Here is a 27900-nt window from a genome sequence, read left to right on the forward strand (position 1 = left end):
ATGTAGGGAAGGGCACATCATGTGAAACCCCAAGCAAACCAGTGGGGCTTTGTAAAGGTCACAATTTAGGTGACAACACAGAACCTCAAACCCTCTTTGAAAAAGCAGAGAATGATTAGCAAGACAAAGGTCCTTGGCAAAGGTAAACACAGGAAGGAACCAAACAAATCCCTTCCTTGTTTTCTCTTGGGTGAGAGAAACACTACCTAACATCTATGGGGGAAAAAAAGAAAATACAAACTCCACGATAAACAGCCCAGCTTATATAATAGAGAACTCTGAATCCATAATATCTAATAAAAACACTTGAAGGCATGCATCTATTCTGTTCTGTATTTTATCTGAAGGTAATGCCCAGAGAACCTCCTTTTGAAATGGGGTCACTATCCCTTTCACTCCCTTCCATGCAATGTCCTTCCCATGAAAATGTCAAAATATATCCTGAATCCATCCATCCCTCTCCATCTCAACTACCACCACCTTAGGCCAAGCCACCATCATTTCTCCCCTGGTCTAGTGCAACAGCCTCTTGACTAGTCTCCCCACTTACACCTTGGCCCCTCCAGGCCAGGTCGCAGCTGCTGGGCACTCCCCTGCCTCCCCTGCTAACAGGCCTCTGCGGGCCCTGGAGCCCTCGGGCTGTGGTCTGGCTGTAGGGGCTGGCGGAGCTGCCTTCTTGGGCAGTGGCCCCTGCTCCAAACCTCTTGGGGACCTCTCCCTATGCCCCCACCTCCTTCTGGAGCCTACTCTTGGCTGACATGGTTGCTGATGTCCTCCCTTGTTGCTCCTCCCAGCAGCGTTTACCAGGGGGCTCCTGGAGAAAGGCTTGCGTAACACCGCAGGGCAGCCACAGGGGCAAGTGTAGGGCGACTGCAGAGGCCTCTGGGATCCCACTAATCACGCCAAGCAGCAGCAGCCCATACGTTCCCCCTGCTCGGGGCAGCCAGCTCACCCCACTGAGAGCTGTGCCACCGATAGGGTGTGTTGAGTACCACTGAGCCCTTGCTGCATGGCTGGAATAGGGCTGCCAGGTGAACCCCCTCCTGTGGGGCATTTCACATAGAAATTGTGGGAAAGATGCAAATCAGGGTATGAGGTGGTTTTGAATTATACGCATCAGTTTGAGTCCTGTCTCAACCTCCAAGACAATTTCTCTTATCACTGCCCCCACCCCTCACCCCACCACTGTGGGAAGCGACACTCCTGTTTAATATTTCCACCAACTCTTCCTTCACGGAGAAGTCACTGGTCCCATTTCATCCAAAATGCTCCACTCCTTCTCAGCCCTGCTTCCCACCACGCAGTCAAGGCCCTAGGCCCTGGGTTTAGGGTGGGAGTGGAAAGAGTTGCAAGGGAAGTCCTCTTACCCCCAGGCAGCTCTCTGACTCGTATACTGCCATGAGACCTAAAATGCCCCCACTGAAGCTCCCTTGGGTTAAGACAGCACTACTAAACTCTACATGTGTTCCTTGGGAAAGAGAACATACTAATCCATCGTCACTCTTGAAAACCTTCTCATGAAAGAACATTTATGAGTTCACCTGACATTAATGGCAGAGTATATTGTGCTTTATCTGAACTTCCCAGTTCCTAAAACATTCTGATAATCCAATATTTTTATAAGATTGGCATCAAAAGTCATTAGGTGACAAAATCTGACCCTACACTGATGTAAAGTGTTTTAGAATATTCGTCCCACTCAGTGTGAATTTTCATATCATTTGCTGCAGAAATAGTGTGTTTGATTATGGGGGGCCTGTCCAGCGTGCACTGTGGACATTATCTAATATATGATCTTTCCAAAATCTAAAACATTCTGGATTCTGAACACATCAAGTCCCATGAGATTCAAATAAGGGATCATGGACCTGAACTTGGATAAATTGGTTTTCTGAGGACGGCATCCTTGGGGTGTGCGGAGAGAGCACTACACCAAGACCCACAAACTTCATAACTTGCAGAACGTCCTCTTGGCCGTGTTCACCTTTGATCCTCACTGCATCCCTGTGAGGCAATCAGGGCAGTTAGCAGTAGCTTCATTTTGCAAACAAGGATACTTGGGGTTCAGAGAGTGAAGACACTTCCCCATGGTCACTTAGGTTTCAAGTAGGAGAGCACAGGCTTAAATTTAATCTTCTAAACAAAACAGTGACACGTGGCTGAGGGCCAGTCCCCAGGCCAGGCAGCGATGCAGAAAGTGACACTTTGCATCCTGGCATCCCCAGAGATGCCTAGGCTGTCTTTCTTTCCACCCCACCATGTGACCTAAATGCTCGGGGATGCCAGCAGGCCAACTGACTGTATGAAGGACTTGAAATGGCACAACCGTTGTGTGAGTGTGAGGATCTCTTCAAAGAAAGCTGGCTAAGCTCCCAAGGAGCCTGGCTGTCAGTAGAAGTTCAGGAGGGCCAGGCCAGCAAATACTTCTCCCACCCTCCTCTTTCCAATGTTCCTGGAAAATCTCGATGATGATGAATGTGGTAGAAAACATAGATAATGCTATGTGCCAGGCACCGCTGTAAGCACCTTACATATATTAGCTCATGTAATCCTGACAACAACTCTATTTAGTGGGTGCTTTGAATATCCCCATTTTACAGATGAGGAGATGAGGCTCTGTGTGGTTAAGTGATTTGCCCAAGGCCACACAGCCAGTAAAGGTAGCAGAGCTGAGAAAGGAACTCAGGCAGTCTAGCTCCCAAGTCCATATTCTGGAGAGTCACAAAGCCCAGGCTGCTCTGCAGGTCGTCAGTTGAAGATTGAATTGGGGAAGAATCCAGTTCCCTTGCAGACCTGAGTCACCCCTTCCCAAGGGCCCGCCAGCTCCTTTGCAAAGCCTTCTTCCTGCTCTGCTTGAGCTCTAGAGCCCCTCTGTTAGATCTGGTTCCCGTTCTCCCCAGGAACAGAGAGGCAGAGTCATTGAGACTGCAAAAAGGCAAAGGAGTTTATTGGCTAGCCAGAGCTAGGGTCCATATTCCAGAGCACCAAAGCAGTGGCCTCTCCACGAACTAGGACTCCGCCCTGGGGTAAAGGTTAAGCTTTTATACTTTTCTGTATGCCAGTTTTCTATCGACACGTTAGTCTGCACACGACACGTTAGTCTGCACACGGCATACTAGTCTGCACACGACACACTAGTCTGCACACGACACACTAGTCTGCTCTTCATCCCCCTTTAGCTTATTTGTCCTTTCTTTAGAAGTGGCTGATCGCGTTGGCTCCTGGTTTGTTGACTCTAAGCTTCGGGCTTTTCGCGCTGGCGCCAGTTGTAGTTAACATCATCCAGGGGAAGAGGAGGGTCTCCGACGGGGGAGGGGGGCTGTTGTTGCATACCTTCTAATTTTTGGTTACAAGCGATACTGGGAACACACGCCCTGCACAAGCCGTTCATGCGCTGATCATGTCTTGCCCTTCTTATCTACTTAGTTGATTGGAGGGCACCTGGACTATCCAGCCCTTTATCAGGAAGTAACTTGCGGTTACCTCCCCGGGGCTTTGTTTTCCTTTACTTTAGTGAAGCCTGCCATGGCTCCACTTACGCTCTAAGCACCAAGCCAGCAAGCCATATATACAGAAGCAGGACTAGGCTTCTCACATCCAGGAAGCCTAGCCTATCATGGAGTTACCTTTGCTCTTATCCCTGTTTTTCATTCTGATTAACTATATTTATCAAACAACTAAAAGCAAGCATAGTCACAGAAGCGAATAGCATCAGTTAGAATCAAAGAGAGCACACATTTTCCTACTATCAATTCCTGTTCTTCACCTGCTCCCAGGGAGGCAGCCTTTCCTGACAATTCCCCTCTACAGTCCAACCCCTTCCCATCTCTCCGATCCCACACTCACCTTAAAACCCTTTGGGCGGAGCTTACATGCTATTTCTGCAACACGTAGTACATCCTCATGAGATTCCAAAGTGAAATAAATTTGAGTCCGGTTACTATAAAGCAAGTGGTCATTTGGAGCTGCCAAAATGAGAGGGGAAAAAGACCTTATTAACGGCCCCCGGTACAAGCACGGGATAAGTCCTCTGAGAGGATGGATCTTGAGCAAATGACAAGTTATCTAGGACTTCTCTCCTGGGATCTAAAGGGTTAGGCTCCATTTCCAGTCCTCATGCTGCCCTGCCTTCCACACCTCCAGCACTCTGAGTCAGAGCTGCCCCAACAAAGAAGTACTATTTGGCCCCCTCTCACAAGCGGTTCGTTAGAGGCCCTGTGGTGTCAGCGGTGCATTAGAGACTTTGACATAGAGGAATCTCCAGCACCCTGCTGCATGGCTACAGGTGGCTCGTGCCTGGCAGACTGCTTTTGGAGTGAGGTATCACCAACAAGGAAATAGGCCAGGGAGGAAGGAGAAGAACGTGGTCAGATGTGACCCTATCTGGACCACCAGGAAGACAAATCCAAGTTAGTCTTCTAGAAGGGAATGACTGGTGACATTAGCAATACCTCTCTCCACAAAGCCCAGCACATACGAAGCTTCCCTGAAGAAAATGGAAACACGTTCACCAGGTCCCATCCTCTCATTACAGGTGGCCAAATGTGAATGAGTCTGGACAAGGTTTCTGGGAATAAGGTGAAGCTGGCTCTCACCGGCGCTCTGAATCACTAGATGCCAGAGCTGGACAGGTGTTTAGAGATCACCTGACTCAACCACCCCGTTCTTCAGATGGGTTAAATCAAGCCCAGAGAGGGCAAGGCGTCTGCTCAAGGTCACACAGCTAGCTGGTCAGAGTCACTGAGAACTAGTCAGACTTTGAAGCTTTGAAGCTGGAATGGGGGGCAGGTTCCCTTTTCTCATAGTGGGTACAGTACTTGGAATAATAGGGAGACGCTGGCCATCTTCCAGAACAACGATAGTCTTTGTTGGGGAGGCGCCTTTCCCCTTAGAAGGGTGAAGCTGGTCTTGACATTTTCACCCTGACTGCTCTGAGGGGATTGACCAAAGTGCAAGGAAGAACCTCCATGGAAATGACGTGGCAGCAATAGGAGGGGATGGGGCTTTCCTGGTCCCTGGGGGATGGCTGAAAGGAAGGGAACGTCCCTTGGAGATCTGGGTGTAAGTGGCCTCCACCTGTCTCATTCACGTTGCTCTGCTCTTCCCCAAGGTGTGGGCTCCAGCTTCTGCTGGCAACAGGCTTTGGTGGTTTTTTCCGCAGGGGTGTGCTGAGGGCTTGCTTGGGTGCCCATTACTTGCTCTTAAGACATTAGCAAAGAGTTTACAGTCTTTTCTGTCTTTTCTCTTCTGTAGCACACTCCAGCCGGGTGACAGCGCACAGTCTGCCTTGCCTGGGCACAGACAGGGAGTGGGTGGGGGACCCCCCATCCCTCTGCTGCCAGCCTTGCCCAGTCAGCCCTCGTTCCTCCCCCTCCCCCATTACCTGTTGCAAGTTTGGCTGGAGGTTCAACACGTGGACACTCCAGCCCACCCCTCCCCCACCCATCGGAGTCGGGCCCAGGGCACCCTTGAATCCCAGGGCCCTGCTGCCCGGCCCTGCTGCCTCCTCCCTGGCATGCTTCGCCAGACACCGCGCCCCGCCGGCCGAGCTCCTGGCGGTCTGCCGGGGCTGGGCGATGCCGGCTGGCGGCTCGGCGGCCACTTCCTGGGTCCGGGCGTGGGGCGTCGGGGAGAGTGGCTCCCTGAGGGAGCTAGGGTGCCCTAGTCCAGCTGCAGGTGGGGGGCCGCCCCCATTGCCCTTGACACTGCAAAGCCCACCCAGCCCTCCCAGGCAGCTCAGGAAAGCCGGACAGGGGCGCGCCCCATTCGTAGCCAGTGCACAGTCCCCGGGGATCCCCAAGCAGTTGCCTGGCTCAGTCTCTCGCCGGGCAGGCGGGGTTCAGGGGTTCGAGCTGAGGGCACAGGCTGCGGGCTGGCGGCGGGGGGAGCATCTATTTCAGCCGAGGATCGTGTGATAGGAAGCGGTGACAATGAGTCACAGGGCAGCGGGGCGCGAGCGCTCCCCCGCCCCCCGCACACGCTCGCGGGATGGTTTCCGAGGCGAGCGTGGCCCACTTCGGTTACCTCAGCCGTTACACAATCCCGCCCGCCCGCGCGGAGGAGGGGCCGCCCGGCCCGGGCCGCCCGCGGCCCTTATGCAACCAGTGCTCTCCTGACCTAATTCCACGCCGGACCCACCCCACAGGCAGCCGCGGCCCCGGAAGGGACAACTCCCGGCGGCGGGGGCAGCAGACGCGGGCGCTGACCGCACATCTCCCACTGGCAAGAGCCCGGAGGACCCCGCGCGAGTGTGGGGAGGGTGCAAAGTTCCTGCCTGGCAAGGAAGGTGCGGGCAGGTGTAAGAGGGGGCCGGGCGTGCAGAGGGACAGGGAGAGACAGAGAAAGAGCGACGGTGACACCGAGCAAGAGAGAAACAGAGTGACAGAGATGCGAAGGGACAGAGAAAAAGAGACAGAAACAAGGTGACACAGAAACAGAGGCTGAGAGGCACAGAAACACAAAAGCTAACAGGAGTCGCGGGAAAAGACAAAGAGCAAGAGAGAGAGGCAGAGCCAAAGATAGCTCAGGAGGGGAAGACAGTCAGAGAGGGAGCCACAGAGATCCCCTCCCCCACCGGGCCACTGTCCATCCGTCCCCGCACCCTCCTCTGCCCTGGTCCAAGCCCCATCTCCTGCCAGCTTCACTCTCCCGGCCCCTCGCGTCGCCTGAGCCCCAGCCCTGGCCCCGGTGGCGCGGTGGGCTCACCCAGCCTGACTGCCTCATTGTACTTGAGCAGTGCCGCCTCCACCTGGCGCTCGCGGTACAGCCGGTTGCCCTCGTGCCGGAGTTGCGATGCCCGCGCCGGGCCGGGGAACAACTTGCCGAGGAGGCCGCTGAGCACCACGTTGACGCGCAGCGGCGGGGGCGCCTGCTGCCCAGCCCGCCGGGCCCCGCGCGCCCGCCCAGCGGCCACCATCGACGCGGAAAGCTTGACCCCGCACAGCGCACAGCGCCGGTCGGCTGCCCGCCCACGTTCTAGGCACAGTTTACAAAAGGTGTGGCCGCACGACAAGGACACGGGGTCTGAAAGAAATCCGTGACACTTCCGGCACTTAAAGCCGTCCCACACCTCGGTGGCCGCGACCGCTGCCGCCCCTGTCTCTTCCTCCGCCACCACGCAGCTTGCACCGCTGCCCGCGTCCGGGGGCGCTGGCGCCGACGCCTCGCCTTGCCGGACGTTCTCCGCCAGGCAGCGCACCAGCTGCTCCAGCTGCTCGGCCACCAACTGCTGCCGCTCTGAGAGCTGTCTGTACACCGCGAGGGCTTCCCGGAGGCGCCCCCCGGACGCCAAGGCGTCGGCCTGCGTGAGCAGGACTTTGCACTCCGGCGTCAAGGTCCTCGGAGACTGATCCTGCTCCGGCTCCCGCGTCAGTAGAGGTGCGGGGCCCTCTGTAGCCGTCTCCGGGCGGGGGCCCGTGTCTACGCGGGCCGCCGATGCTACCCGCTCTGCCGGCTCCGCCGGCTCTAAGTTGCTGCTGAGCTCGGCGGGCAAGCTCAGCATCTGTTCGGTCTGGACTGAATCCATAGGGACAGGGACACGCGCGGGGCAGAGGCGACTAGGGACCGGGGACAAGAAGCAAGGAGCGGTGGCTGGAGGAAAGCGGGGCTGCCACGGCTGGCGTGCCGCCCTGCGACCGGCCCGGCCGCGCCTCTACGAGCTCCATGCCGGCCACCCTGCGCCGCCTAATAACTGTCTTGTCTCAGCAAAGTGTTAGATAAAACGGCACCACGGGACGCGCCGCCACGCTGCTCATTGGCCGGCGCCGGGGAAATTGTGACAAAACCAGACAGTTTTGTAACAGCGTTGCGCTTGCTTCTTTTGGCTTAGCTTTTCTTGGCTTCTTTCTGAGGTTGTTTGTGTTTACACTCCGCCTCATTTCCCCCTCCCAACCGAGTTCCTTTCCAGAAGAAGCCGGGAAACCAATGTCTTCGCTCTGGCTTCTCCGTCTCCAACCCCACCCCCTCCCACCTCCCAATGGGCCAGCAAACAGGTTTCCTCTGCCAGCCACTCGCTGGCGCCCCTCTGCCCCTCCCAGGACAGGCGGGTACCTTTATATGCAGGTGGTCCGAGTGGTCTTCTGGGACAAGGGAGGCGCTCCCTCCTGACGAGACGCTGCTGTCTGCGAAGGCGAGAGGAGGGTTGAGCCGGGTACCCGCGAGTGCCGCCCCCCGTCCCGAGCCAGGAGCCCAGAGAGCCCCGCCCCGGCTCCTTGCCTTCCCTCGGGAGCCCCCCAAAAGTGGTGAGTGCGGTTTTCTGAGGGCGCTTGGTCTTCCGTGCCGGGAGCGACTCGGGGCATTGGGTCCGGCGGGCGCAGGACCTGGGCGGCGCTCGGGGGACAGTGAAGGACTGGAGGACAGGATGCGCGTGCTGGCTCGGCCCTGGGGGAAGGCGCCCCGCCTGCCCCGCTCTTTCCCTCTCTCTTCCCAACGCCAGAAGTAGCGCTGGGGCGGCCGGCGGGCGCCCAGCTGGAGACGCACCCGGCCGGGCAGCCGCTGGCCGGATGGGCGCTGCCGCCAGAACTTGGCCTGCTGGGGTCGGGGGTACTCTGCGGGCGTGAGAGAATGGCGGGCGGAAGGCTCGAGCCAAGAGCGCTACTCCGGAGAAAGTCCGCGGAGCCTGGCACCGCACAGCCGCCGGCTGAGCTGCCTCCAGATTCGCCGCTCCTGAGCGCTGAGTTCTGACACTGGCGCGTCCCAGTGGGGGGGCTGTGCGAGAGTATGGCCAGGCAGGAGCCTGGGTACCTTGCTCACGATGGCTAGGGGCCTTCGACGGTGCCGCGCACACATCCAGACAGCCAGAGTGGTGGCCATCCACACGTGCTGTTTTGTCTGCCTCCCACCCCCACATTTAGGACCAGAGCACAAATGAGAGACAGACTTGGAGACCTAAAGGAATAATGCACTTCCCTAGGGTCGCACTGCTGCAAGCAGGGAAGCAGAGTCTGGACTTGCCCCTAACTCAACTGCCCTCCAGAGCGGGTGGGCACTGCCTGAAGCAGAGTGCCACCCCAGGGACCTGAAAACCTACAGTTGGCTCAGCTGTGGCCACTTCTTAGCTGGGTTACCTCGGGCAAGTCACCTAAACTCGAGAAACCGTCGTTTTTGCTTCTGAACAAATGTCAGAGCTGATCTCAGTTGGTATGAAGTCATGTTTCAGAACTGGGGATGCCAGGCTCCTTCCGGGCTCTGAGTCTCTCTAGGTCATTAAACCCACCTGAGTGGACACCGAGGTCCCAGACAGCAGGTTCTGTGCAGCGAGCACTAAAGCCTCTCTCAGGTAAGACAGACAGGACATGGTGGTGGGGGGGAGAGTCAGAGGGGAGAAGGAAAGCAGCACATAGAGGGAAAAGGAGACCAAGGAAAGAAAGAAACTCAGAATGTAGCCAGGAAGGCACGAGGAGCACATAGGCAAAATTGGCCTGAAGCCCTGGCCAGCTTTGTCATGATTTGTTATGAGGGCAAGGACTGGTGTCTTGTATTCTTCCTCTCCTCGTCTGAGGACAGTGCTTGAACACATCTTACTAAACATAGCAGTGGACATTCTGGCCCTGGCTGGGAGTGTGCAGAGGGACAAAAGGAAACTAGCTGGTAGGTCATACCTTTGCCTTGGGTCATTCATAGAGGGGAGAATGGGCATGCAGCTAATCAAGGGTGAACAGTCCTGTGCTTTAAAAGGATGGATAAACAGCTCTGGGAGGGAAGACCCAGTCAAAGCCAGAGTCCTGTGTGAGGAGTGACCAACCACACACACACACACACACACACACATACATGCGTGCACACACACACTCTATGCATGGAAGCCTGGCCAAAGCACTTACTTGCTCTCTACTTGAGTTTCTCATGTTATAAATTGGGGTGACCCATCAACCTGCAGTCCTCACATGGGGGAAAAAAAAAGGCACCCTGGGCATTAATGGCATTGATATGGGAAAAAAGACTGCCCCTTGATATACAAAGTTGTTGAGCCTAAGAAATATTGATTTATAGAAATGCCCCATATGTATTTAGAAACAGAAATGATTTGGGGGGTCTTGCAAGGCTTTGCCCTAAAGGAAAATGTGAACGTGTTAGCATATCAAAAGCTACCTCGCCTCAGGAGGGCGTCTGAGCGGTCAATAGCGGCTGCTTTCCAAGGCCACCCTGCAATCTCACCTGTTTTGAAAGAGAAAGCAGGTCTGGCCTAGGGCCATGGGATGCCGGAGCTGATTAAGGGAGACAGGCCTCCGGAGATGAGAGCTGATTATAAGATACTGGGCCCCAGCCGGGCCCAGACGGAACCATGCGGTTAAAGTAAACAGCATAAGAGACAGCTGGTGCTTGACTTCCAAAATTTGTTTTAATACACAATTACGGCCGGGCGCGGTGGCTCACGCCTGTAATCCTAGCACTCTGGGAGGCCCAGGTGGGCGGATCGTTTGAGCTCAGGAGTTTGAGACCAGCCTGAGCAAGAGGGAGACCCCATCTCTACTAAAAATAGAAAGAAATTATAGGGACAGCTAAAAATATATAGAAAAAAATAGCCGAGCATGGTGGCACATGCCTGTAGTCCCAGCTACTCGGGAGGCTGAGACAGGAGGATCGCTTGAGCTCAGGAGTTTGAGGTTGCTGTGAGCTAGGCTGACGCCACGGCACTCACTCTAGCCTGGGCAACAGAGTGAGACTCTGTCTCAAAAAAAAACAAAAAAAATACACAATTACCAGAGCCACGATGTCTCTGTTTTTGCTAAAGTAATAGCCTTATCATACAACTTAGAAGTTTGCCGTAAGAAGATGTGATAACCCATTGTTCACCTAGATAGAGTTAGTTGAAGGATCTGTAGTAGCCTTTTAGAACATTTTGACCCTAAACCAAACTACTCGTTATTAAGTAAATCCCGTTACCCTTGGCAACTGAAAATCTGTACCTGTGCTATAAGAATTCAGTCTTGGTTGCATTTCTGAGGGAAGAGATATGTCTATCTTCATAAATCTTTACTTTATAAACTATATCTTTGGCTCTGTGTGTTATTCTTATGTCTGTTTCCTACTATTTTTTCATCCTTTGCGATGATCCCTGTCTGAGGGATGCGAACTTTTGCGGGCAGCGTGGCTAACTCCCCGCACAAAGCAGCCAAAAACCCAGCGCTAACAGAAAGCTTGCCCATCAGCCCTGATTTTGCACATGAGGCACTTGAGCACAAGAAAAGGCAAATGACTTGCCACAGGTCACAATGGGAGTTTGTAACACAGCCAAAATTGGAAGCTAGGGCTCACGTCTCTTTGTTTATAGAGTTTTTTCCATGTGATCAGAAAGCTGCCAAAGGGCACAGAACATCCCCCCAAATAAGTAAGAAATTATTTCAGATTTCCCATCTACAATATTTCCATCAGTTCAACAAATATTTATTGAACATATACTGTGTGCGAATGGAGCTGGCATTTGTGGGGCAATAATACAGAAGGATATGACACAGTCCTTATCCTCCAGTAGCTAACTGAGGAAACAAGAGGCAAAGATTTGAAAAACAACAGGCGATATGTACAAAGTGCCCAAATTGGGGAAACAGGATGTCCAAGGGAGTGCTGACAGGGAACAGACTGCACTGTAGTCCCGTAGAGAAGGTGCTCTAAGCCAGGTTGGAGAGAAGTGAGATATCACCCCACCGCTCAGCACAAGGGGACTCCCTTCACACTGGGGGCCAGGAGGCACGGGGAAAGGAGAATTCCAAGTCAGTTGGGCTGGCCAAGGCCCAGGAATTGGAACTGTATTTTTAAAGGCTACCCATGTGATTGTGATGCTTGGTTAGGTTTGGTGCTCCCCCATGTAAAGGGTGATGTAGAATAGATTGGGGGAGTGCACCCCAATCCTTCTCTCCCTACCTCATCCTCAGTTTCCCTGGGGTGGAGGCATCAATAATTCTCTACATTTTACTGAAGGGAAAACCGAGAGTCCGGAGACTTTGAATGATGTGTTCAAGGTCACTCAGTAAATAGTGGGGACCCTGGCCTCCTGCCAACCAGTGCAAACAGAAAGATCACAAGATACCATCCCAAGGAAGATTTTGCTTCATTTTTCTGTAAGACAAGTCAGACCCGCTTGGTTAGCCAGGGAGTCTGTTGCCCAGAGTACAAAAAGGAGCAAGTCTCAAGCTGCCAGGTGTGTGGGCCAGAGCCCAGGGCGAGGCTAGTTGCTGGGAGTCTGGAGTTCTAACTTTGCTGTGTGACTCAGCCCAAGCCACTTCGCCTCTGTCTTTCTGTCCGTGCTTCGCCTATTGGTAACAATGCCCAACGTCATTGTTGGGATTAGCTACCAGTGATGGGAAATGCACAGTGCACTTAGTCCTGATGTGATTCCCGGGAACAGAAGGGATCCACAGCCATCTGCCAATTGTTATGGGTAAAATATGTGCCGGCTGCCCTGGGAGTAAGCATTTTCTTCCCAGGACTTGAGTGGGCTGGAGGTCTAAGGCTGGGCCCCGCCCTCATCAGGGACACTGCCCAATGCGGAGGCTCTAGAGACCTAGCCCAGAGCAGTCTGGTCTTGGGAGGAAAAAGAAAGAAAAGGCAGGTTATCTGAAGGGAAAGCAGCAAACATTCATCAAGATGAAATCATCTGAAGATTCTGGCAGGATGAAGAAATGGTTAGAATCAGGGCCTAGATCTTTTTTTTTTTTTTAAATTGCGGTAAAATATATGGAACATGAAACTTACCATTTGAACCACTTTTACATGCATGGTTTAGTGGCATTAGGTACCTTCATACTGTTGTGCGACCTTCATCACCATCCATCTCCAGAACTTTTTTCATCCTGCAAAACCAAAACTCTACACCCATCAGGCACTGACTCTCCAGTCCCTCTTCCCCCAAGCCCCTGACAACCACCATTCTGCTTTCTGTCTCTATCAAATGGACTAGTCTAGGTAGCTCAGGTACTTAGATTCATACAATATTTGTCTTTTAATCACTGGCTTATTTCTCTTAGCATAATGTCCTCAAGGTTCATCCGTGTTGTAGCATGTGTGAGAATAATTCCTTTTTTTTTTTCTCGAGACAGAGTCTTGCTCTCTCACCCAGGCTGGAGTGCAGTGGTGCAATCACAGCTCACTGGAACCTCAAACTCCTGGGCTCCAGTGATCCTCCCACCTCAGCCTCCTGAGTAGCTGGGACTACAGGGGCATGCCACCACACCCAGCTAATTTTTTCTTTTTTTTTTTAGACATGAAATCTCTCGCTTTGTTACCCTGGTTGGTCTTGAACTCTTGGCCTCAAGTGGTCCTCCACCTCAGCCTCCCAAAGTGCTGGGATTACAGGTGTAAGCCACTGTGCCTGGCTTTCTTTCTTTTTTAAGGCCGAATAATATTCCATTACATGTATATACCACATTTTGTTTATCCATTCATCCATTGATGCATACTTGGATTGCTTCCACCTTTTGATTATTGTGAATAGTGCTGCTATTAACATGGGTATACAAATATCTCTTCTATCCCCTGCTTTTAATTCTTTTCGGTATATACCCACAAATGGAATTGATGGATCATATGGTACTTTAAAAAAAAAAAAATTGAGGAACCTCCAATCCGCACCATTTTACATTCCCATCAGCAATGCACAAGGGTTCCAATTTCTCCATATCCTGGCCAAGACTAATTATTTTACAGTTTATTTTAACAGTAGCCATCATAAAGGTTGTGAGTAGTATCTCATTGTGGTTTTGATATTCATTTCCCTAATGATTAATGATGTTGAGCGAGTGTCCCGCTTGGCTCCTGCTTCTCCGAAGACCTTTTGGGGAAAGCATATTTCTCATCTGGGATATTTTTCATTTTAAATTGCCACTTTCACTTTAGTAAATTAATGTTTTCCTTTGGGTGTTTTGACAATGACTTTCTGAATTAAGCCATGTTAACATTTTTTTTTTTTTTTACCCCTAAACCATTAAGAGCTACGGACTACAGGAAGATGGCACGCTTCTCTTCCAGTGTGATTTTGATCATGGCCTTTTCCACAGCTTTTGAACTGGGATTAGTTGCTGGGTTGGCCCACAAACTTACAGATCCATCTCAGGAAGATGTGGCCTTCAGAAATGACAGCATTCGGTCCCGGGAGGGGCCTGCAGTTCATCTTCGTTCTTCCTTGTTCGTGCCACCCATGAGAATAAAGGACAAGAAGGAGCTAAACAGAACCTGCTGTCTGAATGGCGGAACCTGCATGCTGGGGGCCTTTTGTGCCTGCCTCCCCTTTTTCTACGGCCGAAATTGCCAGTATGATTCACGCAAAGACAACTGTGGGACTATACCCCATGACACCTGGCTGCCCAAGAAGTGCTCCTTCTGCAGATGCTGGCACGGTGAGCTCCGCTGCATTCCTCAGACGTTTCTACCTGGGTGTGACAACAATGCGACGACGGTTGAGCCCACCGATGCTTCCGGGACTCCAGAAATACCACTGTCTGCATGGATCACTTTTATGTTAGCTGGCATCTGCCTTTCTCTACAAAGTTACTATTAACTGACATTTGACTTTTTCTGGAAGTACAAGTTCAGATACCATGCAAATTTCATGACCAGTAAAGACTGCTGTTCCAATGTCCTAACTGAAAGATGATCATTTGTTAGTTGCCTTAAAATAATGAATACATTTCTATAATGGTACCTAACACTTCCTAAAGTGCCAGCTACTTCTTACCTCTCCCCAGACATTTTTTTTCCAGACAAAGCCAGCTATCTCTACATTGTGCCCAAGTCCTATGTTTCTTGATATATGTAACTCTAGCAAGGCCTTCTTATTAATATTTTCTTTTAAACGATTTAATTCTTCACCATCAAATTGGTTTCACTGATCATCATGTAAGAGCACATTTAGGAATAACATTGATCGGGTGTCGGGGAGATATGGGTGGTGGAGAGGACGGGTGTATACATACATAATGAGTGTGATGCACACTGTCTAGGGGATGGACACGTTTGAAGCTCTGACTCGGGGTGGGGGAAGGGCAATATACATAACCTAAACTTTTGTACCCCCACAATATGCTCAAATAAGAATAAAAAAAACCAATTGCATTCTGTCTTCAGATTATTGAAGGCTATCCGTAACGTGGAACTGAGGATAAAGTTTTGAGTAGAGTGGATCAAAATCAATTAAGATAGTATCTGTAAAAGAAAAGAAAGACTTTAAGAAGAGGAAATGGAGGGCAGGACCAGAGTGCTGGAATGATGGAAGTCTGTCTGCACGTGTTCCAGGGAGATCGGGTAGGAAAGAGAAGCACATGGGAGAGACGGATTAGAAAAGATACAACGGGCTACTTGCTGGGTGATTAGGTGGCAGTAGGGAAGCAAGATAAAAGGCTAAGTTCAAGAGCAAGTTTCCCTCATCTAGAAACAGCTGTATAAGACAAGGACTTCCCTTTTTTCTCAAGGCATTGTAAGAAGAATGACATCTTCCTGGGAACAACTAATATCTAATTTTCCCAGGCCGGGCGCGGTGGCTCACGCCTGTAATCCTAGCAATCTGGGAGGCCCAGGTGGGCGGATCGTTTGAGCTCAGGAGTTCGAGACCAGCCTGAGCAAGAGCGAGACCCCATCTCTACTAAAAATAGAAAGAAATTCGCTGGACAGCTAAAAATATATATAGAAAAAATTAGCTAGGCATGGTGGTGCATGCCTGTAGTCCCAGCTACTCGGGAGGCTGAGACAGGAGGATCGCTTGAGCTCAGGAGTTTGAGGTTGCTGTGAGCTAGGCTGACGCCACGGCACTCACTCTAGCCTGGGCAACAGGGTGAGACTCTGTCTCAAAAAAAAAAAAATTAATTTCCCCAACAAGATTGCTTAATAAATTACGTTTTCTCTAAACTACATAATTATTTTAACTGTTGTAGGAGAGAGAAAATGTACACAATACATTTAGTTGTAAACAAGGTGATAAAACTATATATCGTAAAGCCCATTTTTAAAAATACATTGTGTATTTGTGTATGCACAGTAAACATGGGAAATATAGCGAAAAAAATGATGTTGAGCATCTTTTCATGGGCTTTTCGGCCATTTCCATATATTCTTTGGAGAAATGTCTATTCAAGCGTTTGCTCATTTTTTAATCAATTTGGGGTTTTTTTTTTAATTGATACTGAGTTTTAGGAGTTCTCTATATACTCTGGATATCAATCCCTTATCAGATAAGTGATTTGCAAATACTTTCTCCCATTTTGTGGACTGCCTTTTCACTCTGTTGATAGTTTCCTTATCTGAAGACTTTGGCAGGGCACAGATCTTAAACTTGAAAAATCTGGATTCAAAATCTGGCCATGTGACATTGGACAAGCTGTTTTTCCATCTGAAGAAGAGGAATGATGCTTTTAATAGATGCTTTTAATAACTTATATGATTGCTGTGATGCTGAGTCAATCAGATCAAACATGTAAAATCTTACCACAGAGCCCAGCCCAGGTTAAGTGCTCACTAAGTGATAGCCTTTATTAGTATTGGGCCTAAGAAGGAACTACAATGATGTACTTGAAGTGTGATGTTAGTTATTATCAAATGAGTGAGTAGGCCAACAATGCTAAGTAACCCCAGCAAACCCGGCTACATCACTCATCACAATATGATATAATATTTTATAATTCTTAAGACCCAATATTATATAATACTTAAGACTTGTATAGCAAGTTGCAGTTTACAAAGCATTTAAAAATGTATCATTCATTCGACAAGATCCACTGGGGACATAATGATGAGTCAGACACAGTCCAGCAGAAGTGAGTGGGAGAAATGAACAAGGAAAAGGGCTGTTTCGACCAGGCTGGTGAGTGCTAAGAAGACAGAAGCATAGGGTGCTGTGGCGGGGGAGAGATGCAGAGGACGAGCAGTTCAGACTGGGGAGGGCTTCCCAGATGGGTAGAATGGACACAGAATTCTGCAATGTTACAGGGTCAGGGGAAGGAAAGGAGGAGATGGAAGGCGCTGAGTGTTCTGGGTAGAGCAAGAAGCTAGTGCGAAGGCTGGACGTCAGAGAGGCTGGCTCGCTGGGGTATGGCTGGAGCCTAGGATTTAAGAGGGAGGAGTAGTGTGGCATGACCCTGGAGAGACCGGCAGGTACCACACCACGAAGGGTCTTAGAGACCAGGATAAGGAATTGAGATTTTTATTCTGAGAATAGTAGAGAGCTACTGAAGCGTTTGGAGCAGATGACCCATATAGCCAGGTTTGCCTATTAGAAAGATCTCCTTGGCTGCAATGTGGAGAGGGGAATGAAGAGGACTCAGAACAGTGAGAACAGACAGAAGCAGAGGGTTCAACAGCAATTGAGGATAAGACAGAGCTGATGTGGGGACTGTGTGAATGACCTCAGTTGACTCTCTTTGGGAGTAACTTAGGTATCAGCGTTAGTGGAGGCTGAGGAAGACTAAATAATGTGTACAAGGTCTCACGGCCAGAAAGAGTCCGATCAGGACCCTGGCTTTCCACCTTGACATCTTTTGTTCACTTCATCAGAAAACACTGTTAGATGAGTTTCTAGATCTTTTTGTGTAAATCTCCTTTAAGGAATTCAAGTCCTATTTTCCCCATTGACTGCTAAGCAGTATATAATCATTTCAGAGGTACAGTACTTCACCTGAGTTTTAACTGCTCATCAATGTACTACTAGGGTTTTCAATCCTTGAGCTGCAAGTCATTCTTCAACTTTCCATTCCATTTAGTGTTAATGAGTAGCAAACCCTTTCATCCCAGGGAGGCTCAAAAAAAGAGGCAGAGGCTCAGAAAAAGTGGGCCCAAGTCCTAGCCTTGGCCACTAATTAGCTGTGGAATACAACTGGTCACTTTCTTTTTATAAACTTCTATCAGAAAACACAGGAGAGCCTCACGCCTGTAATCCTAGTTCTCAGGGAGGCCAAGGTGGGAGGATTGCCTCAGGTCAGGAGTTTGAGACTAGCCTCAGCAAGAGCGAGACCCTGTCTCTACTAAAAAATAGAAAGAAATTAGCCAGGCAATTAAAACAGAAAAAAAAATAGCCGGAACTGGTGGTGCATGCCTGTAGTCCCAGCTACTCGGGGGGATGAGGCAGGAGGATCGCTTGAGCCCAGGAGTCAGAGGTTGCTGTGAGCTAGGTTGATGCCACGGGACTCTAGCCTGGGCAACAGTGTGAGACTCTGTCTCAAAAAAAAAAAAAAAGAAAAAAAAAGAAAAAAGACTCTGACTTGGGGGGATAGGCGGTTCATGGCAACGTTTGTAACCTGAACTTTTGTACCCCCCATAATGAGCTGAATTAAAAAACAAACAAAAAAAAAAGAAAGAAAAAAGAAAACATAGGAGAATAGAACAAACAAATACATACTCAAGTTCAATAACTTCATAAATGTCTTTTAAAATAAGTGCACCTTCAAACTGTGATAACCACTCTTTCCTCTATCTGTTTGGTAAATTGGATTTCTGACCTCCTAAGACATTCATAGTTGATAAGGCTTTTCCCTGAAACTCTACTGTTTGCTCACCAAGGAGTATGACCCTGCCCTGTAATTGCCGAGCAGGGTGTTATCAGATTCTAGTATCAACCATGAGGCATGGGTATGTTTGTTTTTCATCTGAGACACTTATACTACTAAGATGTTTTGGAAGGGGAGGAGAACTCACTGAGTCTCAAAACCAGCAGGAAGAGGAAAAATGACAGAGGAAGGTGGTAAAATTACAGTTTATGGAAAATCCACCTTATGCCTTTCCTGAGACATCAATGAGATGATAAAGGACAAGTGTCTTAGTGAATGGCAAGGCCCTGCACGTGCAGAGGGTGATAATGGCAGTATTACTCTTGCTTCCAACCCCACAAGCTAGGCGAGCCCACATGTAAAAAGGGGCCTTCAGTGGTACAAACTCACCCAGGACCAGGGCCTAGCAGGGCTGCAGTTCCTGCTCAGCAGGGAGCATGGAGCCCTGACATGCAACTCCACTCCCAAGGGCTGAGCTCAAGGTCACAGAGCCTGTGTAGTGACCCCCTTGGGATGTGGGAGTCAAGGTCAAGTCCCAAAAGAGACCAGAGCCTCTGAAGATCCCCCACCCCTCCCGGGGCTTACATAAGCAGCAGGAAGTGCTGGGCTTGAGGACCGTGGGCTCTTCACCCTGCCTGTAGGGAGATAGCAATTCTGCGTGGATGTTTCTCTTCCATGAGCACCTACAGCCCAGTCTGGCTGTGGCACAGTGAACTAGGAGGCCAGCAAGGAGCCAAGCCACTTGCTGTTGGGGAGGGCAGGGTCTCACCTGAGGGTGCAACCCCTCCTCGTCCCCAGCATCACTGCAGAATCACACTGGGCCACGGGAGCAGAAACCTCATGGGGGGCCATGGAGAGGATGCAAAGGAAGAAAGGACGATGACATGGGAAGGCCCGTGTAGACAGCCAAGCCCTGGGCAGGTAGAAGAGAAACACCATTACTGGCGATAGTGATTCCAAAGCCCTTTGATTCATTCCACAAACATTTATCAAACACCTACCTTGTGCAGAGCCCTGTGACAGGCACCATGGGTGTTACAAACTTGAGGGAGGCCCGGATGTTCCACCTAAAGCACCCGTGCTTTCGCAGAGGAGCTAAACCATGTCCACACATAGCACTGTCATTCAGGATGGCCTGCGGATGGGGAGCAGACCCAGGAAAGAAGGCTGCCTGGAGGCGGTGAGTTTTGAGCCAGGCTGCAAAGGAGAGCTTTGGACTGGCCTCCCAGGGGTGTTGTTCTCTGCCATTGCCAACAGAGTGGGGTGGGGAGAGGCAGCACCTTTCCCTGAGGAAATCTGTCGTCATCGTCCAAGTGTCTGTCTTCTCATCTAGACTGAATCAGGACAAGCCACAAGTAACTGGCACCTGTGAGTCCCAAGCCCCTAGCACAACTCGAGGCATACAGCAGATGCTCAGTACAGGCTCACTGAGTGATTGAATGGCCAGGGTCTGGAGTGTTTGTCCCGCAACTTCAAGTGGACATCTCAGTTCTTCATGACCTGTGAAGACACTTGTTGCTTCCCTGTACAAACTGCCTACCTGGGAGGATTGAATTTTGCCATAGGCAGAGATGGTGCCCTATTGGTCATCCTCTTCACCAGAGGACTTCATCAAATCCTCTAGGTCTGCCTTCTGGCCAGGACAACATCCCCTTCCTTCCCCTCTCCCAAGGCTCAGGCTTTCCTTACAGCCAAGGACGCTCTGAGGCCTCGTGTGCATTTCAACATGGGCCTTGTGGAGACAGTGTCCTGCCTTTGCTCCCTGCCCAGTCAGGGGATGCTTCCTGTCTTCTGAAGCCCAAGTCCCTCTTCCTCTGGGAAGCCTTTCCTGAGAAAAGTCCCTATACTGTGACCCTTCCTGACTCTCCTGGCCGCACAATTGAGTGAGTCATTATATTACAGGTAAACATTCTTGAGTGCTTTGTGTCAAAGAGATGTTTCACGTATAGTTGATTTTTCTCCCCAATAGATGGTGACCTCCAGAGATAGTAGTGCCTGTCTGTGTCTCCATCCCCAGTAATGTCTGCCCAAAGGCATTGCACATAGGTATGCAGTAAGTACTTGCTGACTGAGGGGAAGGCAGAGAACTGATCTGAACCCTTCAGGGATTCTCAAGTCACAGATATTTGCTTTGTCTATGCCCGGTTAGTTAACCTTCTGCTATCGTGTTGCCCCAGATGCTAGATACACAAGAAGCAACTTCAGATTAGAAATCAGGAAATCTTGGTTATGGTCCTGACTCTGCCACTCAGCAAGACAATTAGCTGCTCTTAGTGTCAGATTTTCCAATTAAAAAACAGGAAGAGTTCCCCTTCAGGCTAAGGTGGAGTAACAGAGTTTGTATTTACCCTCCTGCACGAAACAACCAAATAAAATAAAGAGAGACAACATGAAGCAAACGTTTTCAAGACACTAGATAGTAGGCAACAAAGGACAATGATCCCAGGAGATGGGAAACAAACAAGGTGAGCCCTGTGAATGTCCCAGGTTATTTTTTAACAGCTTTATTGAACTATACTTCACATGCCATGCAATGCACCTATTTCATATATACAAGTCAGTGGTTTTAGTATAATATAGTCACAGATATTGCAACTATCACCAATTTTAGAACATTTTCTTCACCTCAAAGGGAAATCTCATTCCCTCTAGCTATCACCTTTCTATTCCCTATTCCCCCAGCCCCAAGCAACTACTCATCTCCTTTACATCTGTATAGATTTCTCCATTCTGGACTTTCAAATAAATGGAATCATATAATATGCGGTCTTTGTTACTGGTTTCTTTCACTCAATATAATATAATATTTTCAAGGTTCACCCATGTTGGAGCATGTATCAGTAAGTACTTCATTCCTTTATATGGCTAAATAATATTCCACTGTAGGGATATACCAACATTGATCAGTTGCTTGGGTTGTTTTCACATTTTGGTTATTATAAATAATGCTTCTATAAGCATTCATGTACAGGCCAGGCGCGGTGGCTCACACCTGTAATCCTAGCACTCTGGGAGGCCGAGGCATGAGGATCATTTGAGGTCAGGAGGTCAAGACCCCATCTCTATTAAAAGTAGAAAAAATTAGCCAGATGACTAAAAATAGAAAAAAAAAATAGCTGGGCATGACGGTGCACACCTGCAGTCCCAGCTACTCAGGAGGCTATAGGCAGGAGGATCCCTTGAGCCCAGGAGTTTGAGGTTGCTGTGAGCTAGGCTGATGCCATGGCACTCTAGCCTGGGCAACAGAGCAAGAGCCTGTCTCAAAAAAAATTAATGTACAATTTTTGTACAAGTTTATGTGTGGACATATATTTTCCTTACTCTTAGGTATATACCCAGGAGGGGGGGGGCTGGGTCATGTAAGAACTTTATGTTTATACTTTTCAGGAACTACCAGACTGTTTTCCAAAGTGGCTGCATCATTTAACCTTCCCACCAACAATGTTCAAGTGCTCCAGTTTCTCCATATTCTTGCCATACTCGTTATCTGACTTTTGAATTATAGTCATACTAGTGCGTATGAAGTGGTGTCTCATTGTGGTTTTGATTTGCATCTCCCTGATGGATGCTGAGCAACTTTTCATGTGCTTACTGTCCATTTGTATATCTTCCGGGAAGAAATGTCTATTCAAACCCTTTGCCCATTTTATCTTTTTATTTTTGAGGATTTTGTACATTCTAGATACCGCTCTCTTATCATATTTCCCCTCATTCTATGGGTTGTCTTTTCACTATCATGATGATGTCCTTAGAAGCACAATAAGTTTTTAATTTTGATGAGATCCAATTTTTCTATTTTTTCTTTTGTTGCTTGTCCTTTTGGTGTCATAAATAACAATCCTTTGCCAAACCTGAGGTTATAAACATTTATCCTTATGTTTTCTTTTAAGAGTTTTATAGTTTTAACTCATATTTAGCTTTTTGATCCATGTGAGTTAATTTTTGTGTATGGTGTGGGGCATGGTCCAACTTCATTCTTTTTTTTTTTTATTTTATCTTGTTATGGGGGTACAGAATTGCAGGTTACATATGTTGCTCCTGTACCGCCTTTCCCCCCAAGTCAGAGCTCCAGGCGTGTCTGTTCCCCAGGTCGTGCGCATTGCACCCATCATGAGGTATATATCCCTCCCTTCCCCACCCCCCTTTCCCGAGTCAGCACCTTCAAGTGTTACCACTCCCCAAACGGTGCGCAATGCACTCATTGTGTAGGCATACCCCCATCCCCTCCCCCACCCCCCACCTCAGTCTGATATCCAATTGGTGTCGTTCCCAGATTTGTATTTAGGTGATGATCAGGGAAACCAATTTTCTGGTGAGTACATGTGATGCTTGTTTTTCCATTCTTGGGATACTTCACTTAATAGAATGGGTTCCAACTCTCTCCAGGAGAACCATAGAGATGTCGTATCTTCATCATTTCTTATAGCTGAGTAATATTCCATGGTATACATATACCACAGCTTACTAATCCAATCATGTATTGATGGGCATTTCGGTTGTTTCCACATCTTTGCTATTGTGAATTGTGCTGCTATAAACATTCGGGTACATGTGTCTTTGTTAAAGAATGACCTTTTTTTCTTTGAGTATATGCCCAGTAATGGGATTGCTGGGTCAAATGGCAGGTCTACTTGAATCTGTTTAAGATACCTCCATAATGCTTTCCACAGGGGTTGCACTAGTTTGCAGTCCCACCAGCAGTGTATTAGTGTTCCTGTCTCTCCACACCCACGCCAACATGTGTTGTTTTGGGTTTTTTTGATAAAGGCCATTCTCATTGGAGTTAAGTGATATCTCATTGGGGTTTTGATTTGCATTTCTCTGATGATTAGGGATGTTGGGCATTTTTTCATATGTTTGTTAGCCATTCTTATATCTTCTTTCGAGAAGTTTCTATTCATGTCATTTGCCCACTTTTTGATAGGGTTGCTTGATTTTTTTCTTGCTGATTTTCCTGAGTTCTAAATAGATTCTTGTTATCAGTCCTTTATCTGATGTGTAGTATGCAAAAATTTTTTCCCATTCTGTAGGTGGTCTGTTTATTCTCTTGACTGTTTCTTTGGCTGTGCAGAAGCTTTTTAATTTAATCATGTCCCATTCATTTATTTTTGTTGCTGCTGTGATTGCCTTGGGGGTCTTCTTCATAAATTCTTTGCCTAGGCCAATGTCTGTAAGAGTCTTTCCTACATTTTCTTCTAGAATTCTGATTGTATCACGCCTAAGGTTTAAGTCTGTTATCCACCGTGATTTGATTTTTGTGAGAGGTGAAAGCTGTGGGTCCTGTTTCAGTCTTCTACAAGTGGCTAACCAATTCTCCCAGCACCATTTATTGAATAGGGATTCTTGTCCCCAGAGTATATCCAACTTCATTCTTTTACGTGTGGTCACAGAGTTGTCCCAGTACTATTTGTTGAAAAGACTTCTTTCCTCATTGAATCATCTTGGCACCCTTGCCAAAAATCAGTTGACCATAAAGACATGGTTTTATTGTTGGACTCTCCATTCTATTGATGTATGTCTATCCCTACACTGCTACCACACTGTCTTGATTACCATTGCTTTATAGTAAAATCTGAAATCAGGAAGTATGAGTACTCTTTGTTTTCTTTCTCAAGGTTGTTTTGGCTATTTTGGGTCACTTGCAATTCCATTTAAATTTTAGAATCAGCTTACCAATTTCTAATGAAAAGCTAGCTGGGATTCTTACAGACAATACATCTGTAGATGACTTCGGGAAGTGCTACCATCTTAAAAATATTAAGTCTTCTGATCCACGAGAATGGGATGTGTTACCATTTATTTACATCTTCTTTAATTTCTTTCAGTAGTGTCTTGTAGTTTTCAGAGTATGAGTTTTGCTGTCTTTACATTTTTTCCTAAGTATTTTATTCTTTTTGGTGCTGTTGTAAATGGAATTGTTTTTCTTAATCTCATTTTTGTATTATTCATTGCAAGTATGTAGGCATACAATTGATTTGAGTATATGATCTTAAATCTTGCAAGTCTGATTAACTTTTTGTGTGTGTGGATTCCTAAGGATTTTCTACATACTAGATCATGTCATCTGTGAATAGAGATAATTTTACTTTTTTCCTTTCTAATCCAGATGGCTCGTATTTCTTTTTCTTGCCCAACTGTCCTGGATGGAACACCAATACAACGTTGAGATGCTAAAGTCCTTGCTTGTTTTATTCCTAATCTTAAGTGTAAAGCATCATTTTTTTCACTATTAAGTATGACACGAACTGTGGATTTTTCATAGCTGTCCTTTATTGAGTTAAGGAAGTTCCTTCCTGTTCCTAATTTGTGGATTGTTTTTATAATGAAAGAGTGTTGAGTTTTGTCAAATCCTTTTTTTGCATCTTTTGTGATGATCACGTGATTTTGTTTTTTATTCAATTGCTATATCCTATGAATCGATTTTCACATGTTAAACCAACCTTATGTTCCTGGGATGAATCCCACTTTTCATAGTGCATAATTCTTTTTTCATCTGGTTGGATTCAGGTTTTTTTTGTATTTTGTTTTGGATTTTTGCATCCATATTCATAAAAGATATTGGTCTATAGTTCTCTTTTCCTGTGATGTCTTTGTCTGGTTTTGGTATCAGGAATACCAGCCTTATAGAATGAGTTGGGAAGTATTTTTCTATTTTTGGAAGAGTTTGTGAAGAACTGGTGTTAATTCTTTAAATGTTTGTTGGAACTCAGTGGTGAACCTGGAGTTTTCTTTGTGGGCAGGTTTTTTAATTACTCATTAAATGTCTTCACTTCTGATAGGCCTATTCATATTGTCTTTTTCTTCTTGAGTCACTTTCAGTAGATTGCATCATTCCAAGAATTTCTCCATTCCATTTAATATTTAATTATTGGCATACAGTTGTACATAGTGTTCATTTTTTTTTTTTTTTCGAGACAGAGTCTCGGTCTGTTGCCTGGGCTAGAGTCCTGTGGCGTCAGCCTAGCTCACAGCAACCTCAAACTCCTGGGCTCAAGGAATCCTCCTGCCTCAGCCTCCTGACTAGCTGGGACTACAGGCATGTGCCACCATACCTGGCTAATTTTTTCTATATATTTTTAGTTGTCCAGCTAGTTTCTTTCTATTTTTAGTAGAGATGGAGTATCGCTCTTGCTCAGGCTGGTCTCAAACTCCTGAGCTCAAACGATCTGCCCACCTCAGCCTCCCAGAGTGCTAAGATTACAGGCGTGAGCCACCACGCCCGACCGTACATAGTATTCTTTTAGAATCCATTTTATTTCTGTAGGTTGGTAGTAACGTTCCCTCTTTCATTTCCGATTCTAGTAATTGAGTCTTCTCTCTTTTTTTCTTGGTCAATCTAGCTGAAGTTGTAAAAATTATTTTGACCTTTTCAAAAAACCAGCTTTTGGTTTCATTGATTTTCTCTTATTTTTCTATTATGAATTCCATTAATTTCCACTCTCATCTTTATTATTTCCTTCCTGTGGCTTGCTTTAGATAAATAACACTGAGTAAAAAGTTTCCTTACATTATTTGTTTTTGTTTTGGCCTATCTTACCTTCTTTGAAAGCTATCACATTCCATCATTGGGTAAGCCTATTTTAAGTTCCTTTATTGCTGTACAATATAAATTAAAACGTCACGTTAAAACAATTTTTGTGAAACGAGAGATGGATGTCTAGCCTGTGGAACCTTGCACTAAATAGGTGGTCCATGTGTCAACAGTATCAGCAACACTTGAAAGTGTTTTAGAAATGCAGAATCTCAGGCCCTTCGTGGGCGTAGTAAATCAAAATCACACTTTCACACAATCCGTAGGTAACTCCTATACACATTAAGTTTTAAGATGCACACTGCTCTTGAAAGCAGAATTACTACAGGAAACCAAAGTGATAACCCAGGTATGCCTAAAATCCTCTGTAATGCTGAAGAGCCTAGGCCCAGATTTGGTTTAGAGAGCAATATGGGAAGAAGCTGAGCTTCATCTGAGGTAGGACCAGGCTTAATTCACTGGCTTGGGACTGTCGCAGGTACACTGACTAGAACACCAAGGGCTGGGCTAGGGAGGAGACTAGAACTCACAGGGGCTGAGACAGAGAAAGATCTCTTGGAAGATCAAAGATTGAGTGGTGGCAGTGGAAAACTGAATAAGGGAAAACTAGTTCCAGAAGGATACAAATATTATGACATTTAAATGGATTTTAGAAACATTTAATATAATTTATGCACATATGTATACACACACATGCATGGGAATGATCCTGCAAATGTAATATATATATATATATATATATACACACACACACACACACACATACACAGAGAGACAGAGAGAGACACACACATACACACGTGGGAATAATAAACAGCACATTTAGGATAGTGGTTACCTCCTGGAAGGTCTATTCTTGATAGTTATCATGTTGCTTAACAAATTACCCCAAAACTCATCAGCTTGAAGCATTCATTTTCAGGAACCCAGACATGGCCTAGCTGAGTCTTCTGCTTCAGGCTTTCTCACGCGGTTGCAGTCAAGGTATCAGCTGGGGAGGCAGTCTCATCTGAAGGCTCTACCAAGGAGCATCTGCTTCCAAGTTCAGTCCCATGGTTGTCATCAACGTTAAGTTCCTTGTGGGTTGTTGGAGTAAGGACTCAGTTCCTCACGAGCTGTTGCCTAGAGGCTTCCCTTGATTCCTTGCCATGTGGGCCTCCCCATAGAGCATCTCACAACATGGCAGCAGGCTTCCTCAGAGTGAGAGTGCCAGCAGGATAGAAGTCACAACCTTTTGTAACCTAATTACAGATTTGACACTCTATCACTTTTGTCCTATTCTATTCATTAGAATCAAGTCACTAAGTCCAGCCCATGCTCGGAGGGTGGGGGGTGGGGATTACACAAGAACATGAATAACAGAAGATAGGGTTCACTGAGGCTCATCTTTCAAAGCTGCTAGTAAAAGCAGAGGACACTATGAAAGAGGAGAATTCTAGTGTGTGAGTACTTCAACAATATCTATAATGGTGGGTGGTGGGCACCGGGGTATTAATGACGGCATTTAATATACCTTTTGCAGGTTTGAAATATTTCCTAATAAAGAAAAAAGGAGAAAAAATTAAGTAAAATGGGCCTCATCTCTGAATCTGTTGAAGAAAAATAGGACCAAAAGGTAGTTGTTCAGAAAAGGGGATCAGAAAAGGGGAAGGGCCCAGGGGGTTGAGGGTTGGTGGCCTTGTTTCCACTTTTAGTTAAGGCTTCCTAGGTACTCTCCAGTTAGCATTAATGCTTTCTTCTCCCATATTGTGCAGCAGTATATCTCATACTCTGTTTTACACTAGTATTATGTACATATATGTGTGCATGTGTGTCTCTGTGTTTCTATCCCCTGCCCCCATAGGGATTATTACGTTCTAGAAGGTTCAGACCTTATAGGATTTTAGTTATCTTTCTATCTTA

General features: G+C 47.5%; 2 protein-coding genes across 2 annotated transcripts; one reads left to right on the forward strand and one right to left on the reverse strand.

The window, feature by feature from the left end:
- Nucleotides 1-546: 546 nt before the first annotated feature.
- Nucleotides 547-7659, reverse strand: LOC138378895 (LON peptidase N-terminal domain and RING finger protein 3-like). The gene is made up of 3 exons (XM_069464205.1): nucleotides 6706-7659; nucleotides 3847-3965; nucleotides 547-882 (listed from the first exon to the last, which is right to left on the reverse strand). Exons 1-3 carry the CDS (start codon nucleotides 7523-7525, stop codon nucleotides 547-549), a joined length of 1275 nt encoding a protein of 424 aa, XP_069320306.1. The 5' UTR covers nucleotides 7526-7659.
- Nucleotides 7660-11067: 3408 nt separating this feature from the next.
- On the forward strand, nucleotides 11068-14494 carry LOC138378896 (protein Cripto-like). The gene is made up of 2 exons (XM_069464206.1): nucleotides 11068-11189; nucleotides 13927-14494. Exons 1-2 carry the CDS (start codon nucleotides 11068-11070, stop codon nucleotides 14492-14494), a joined length of 690 nt encoding a protein of 229 aa, XP_069320307.1.
- Nucleotides 14495-27900: the final 13406 nt, after the last annotated feature.

The sequence above is a fragment of the Eulemur rufifrons genome, chromosome 30 (assembly GCF_041146395.1).
Source record: "Eulemur rufifrons isolate Redbay chromosome 30, OSU_ERuf_1, whole genome shotgun sequence".
Lineage (NCBI taxonomy): Eukaryota > Metazoa > Chordata > Mammalia > Primates > Lemuridae > Eulemur > Eulemur rufifrons.

Excerpts from the sequence above, each read along its gene's own strand:
- LOC138378895 (XM_069464205.1), bottom strand. The coding sequence starts at position 7,525 with ATGGATTCAGTCCAGACCGAACAGATGCTGAGCTTGCCCGCCGAGCTC. Across the intron at positions 3,966-6,705 it reads CAATGAGGCAGTCAGGCTGG|CTCCAAATGACCACTTGCTT; the intron begins GTGAGCCCACCG and ends TCATTTTGGCAG. Across the intron at positions 883-3,846 it reads TCCGCCCAAAGGGTTTTAAG|AGGCCTCTGCAGTCGCCCTA; the intron begins GTGAGTGTGGGA and ends GTGGGATCCCAG.
- LOC138378896 (XM_069464206.1), top strand. The coding sequence starts at position 11,068 with ATGCGAACTTTTGCGGGCAGCGTGGCTAACTCCCCGCACAAAGCAGCC. Across the intron at positions 11,190-13,926 it reads GCACTTGAGCACAAGAAAAG|AGCTACGGACTACAGGAAGA; the intron begins GCAAATGACTTG and ends TAAACCATTAAG.